Source organism: Cicer arietinum, chromosome 5, assembly GCF_000331145.2.
Source record: "Cicer arietinum cultivar CDC Frontier isolate Library 1 chromosome 5, Cicar.CDCFrontier_v2.0, whole genome shotgun sequence".
NCBI classification, from domain to species: domain Eukaryota; kingdom Viridiplantae; phylum Streptophyta; class Magnoliopsida; order Fabales; family Fabaceae; genus Cicer; species Cicer arietinum.
In genome coordinates, this window is record NC_021164.2 from 23,039,274 (window position 1) to 23,040,016 (window position 743).

Genomic DNA, 743 nt, shown 5'->3' on the forward strand with positions numbered 1-743 from the left:
ATATAGTTGACCTAATCTTGAAAATCGGAAAAAATAATTAATTTATGTAATTAAAATGATAATACTTACAGCTCTTGTGTCGGTGGCAACATCAGTGACAACAAACATGAGATTAAAGCCAATAATGAATTTTAATGCAAAAGCTTCACCAATTGCTACTGAAGGAACCGTCACTCCACCATTCATGAATGGATGAAAAATCACTTTCAGAGAAAATGCAGCACATATTGATGCCAATATTTGTGCACCAATATACACAGGTACCTACAATTCATTAAATTATTAAACTATTATATATATTATCATCATTATTATATAAAATGCAAGTTAAGGGTTTTTACATTCTTCCAAGGAAAATGCTTCAATGCAGCAAATGAGATGGTAATAGCAGGATTGAGATGAGCACCGGAGATATGACCAGTTGATAGAATTATGATCATAACAGCAAGTCCACTAGCTCCAGCACATCCAATTAGTGTCTCTGAATTTTCAACCTTTTCGTTCTCTATTGCACTTCCCATTCCAGCAAACATTAGAATGAATGTGCCTATAAACTCTGCTGCAACCTATACTAATAATAACTTCAATCAATTCTAAGGATTGTATTCACTATATTTAACTTTAATTCTCTATATTATCAAAAATACGACACAAATGTAAATGAAATGTACCTTTTTAGCAAGAGGGATAGGAGCAGGTGGCAATGGCAAAGCACAAGACACTCTAGGTAAATAACCATCTTC

General features: G+C 33.1%; 1 protein-coding gene and 1 long non-coding RNA gene across 2 annotated transcripts in view; both read right to left on the reverse strand.

Moving 5' to 3' along the window:
* The window catches only part of LOC113785031 (uncharacterized), a 6,426-nt gene that overhangs the window by 3,322 nt on the left and 2,361 nt on the right, over window positions 1-743 (reverse strand). The window lies entirely within an intron of this gene.
* LOC101505517 (aquaporin NIP6-1-like) lies at window positions 18-737 on the reverse strand. The gene is made up of 3 exons (XM_012719960.3): window positions 672-737; window positions 342-566; window positions 18-264 (listed from the first exon to the last, which is right to left on the reverse strand). The coding sequence occupies exons 2-3, from the start codon at window positions 531-533 to the stop codon at window positions 43-45; spliced, it is 414 nt and encodes a 137-aa protein (XP_012575414.2). The 5' UTR covers window positions 534-566; window positions 672-737; the 3' UTR covers window positions 18-42.

Bases quoted from the DNA above. Each gene is read 5' to 3' on its own strand.
- LOC101505517 (XM_012719960.3), bottom strand. From the start codon at position 533: ATGTTTGCTGGAATGGGAAGTGCAATAGAGAACGAAAAGGTTGAAAAT. The intron at 265-341 runs GTAAAAACCCTT...AATGAATTGTAG, and splicing joins AGCATTTTCCTTGGAAGAAT to GTACCTGTGTATATTGGTGC.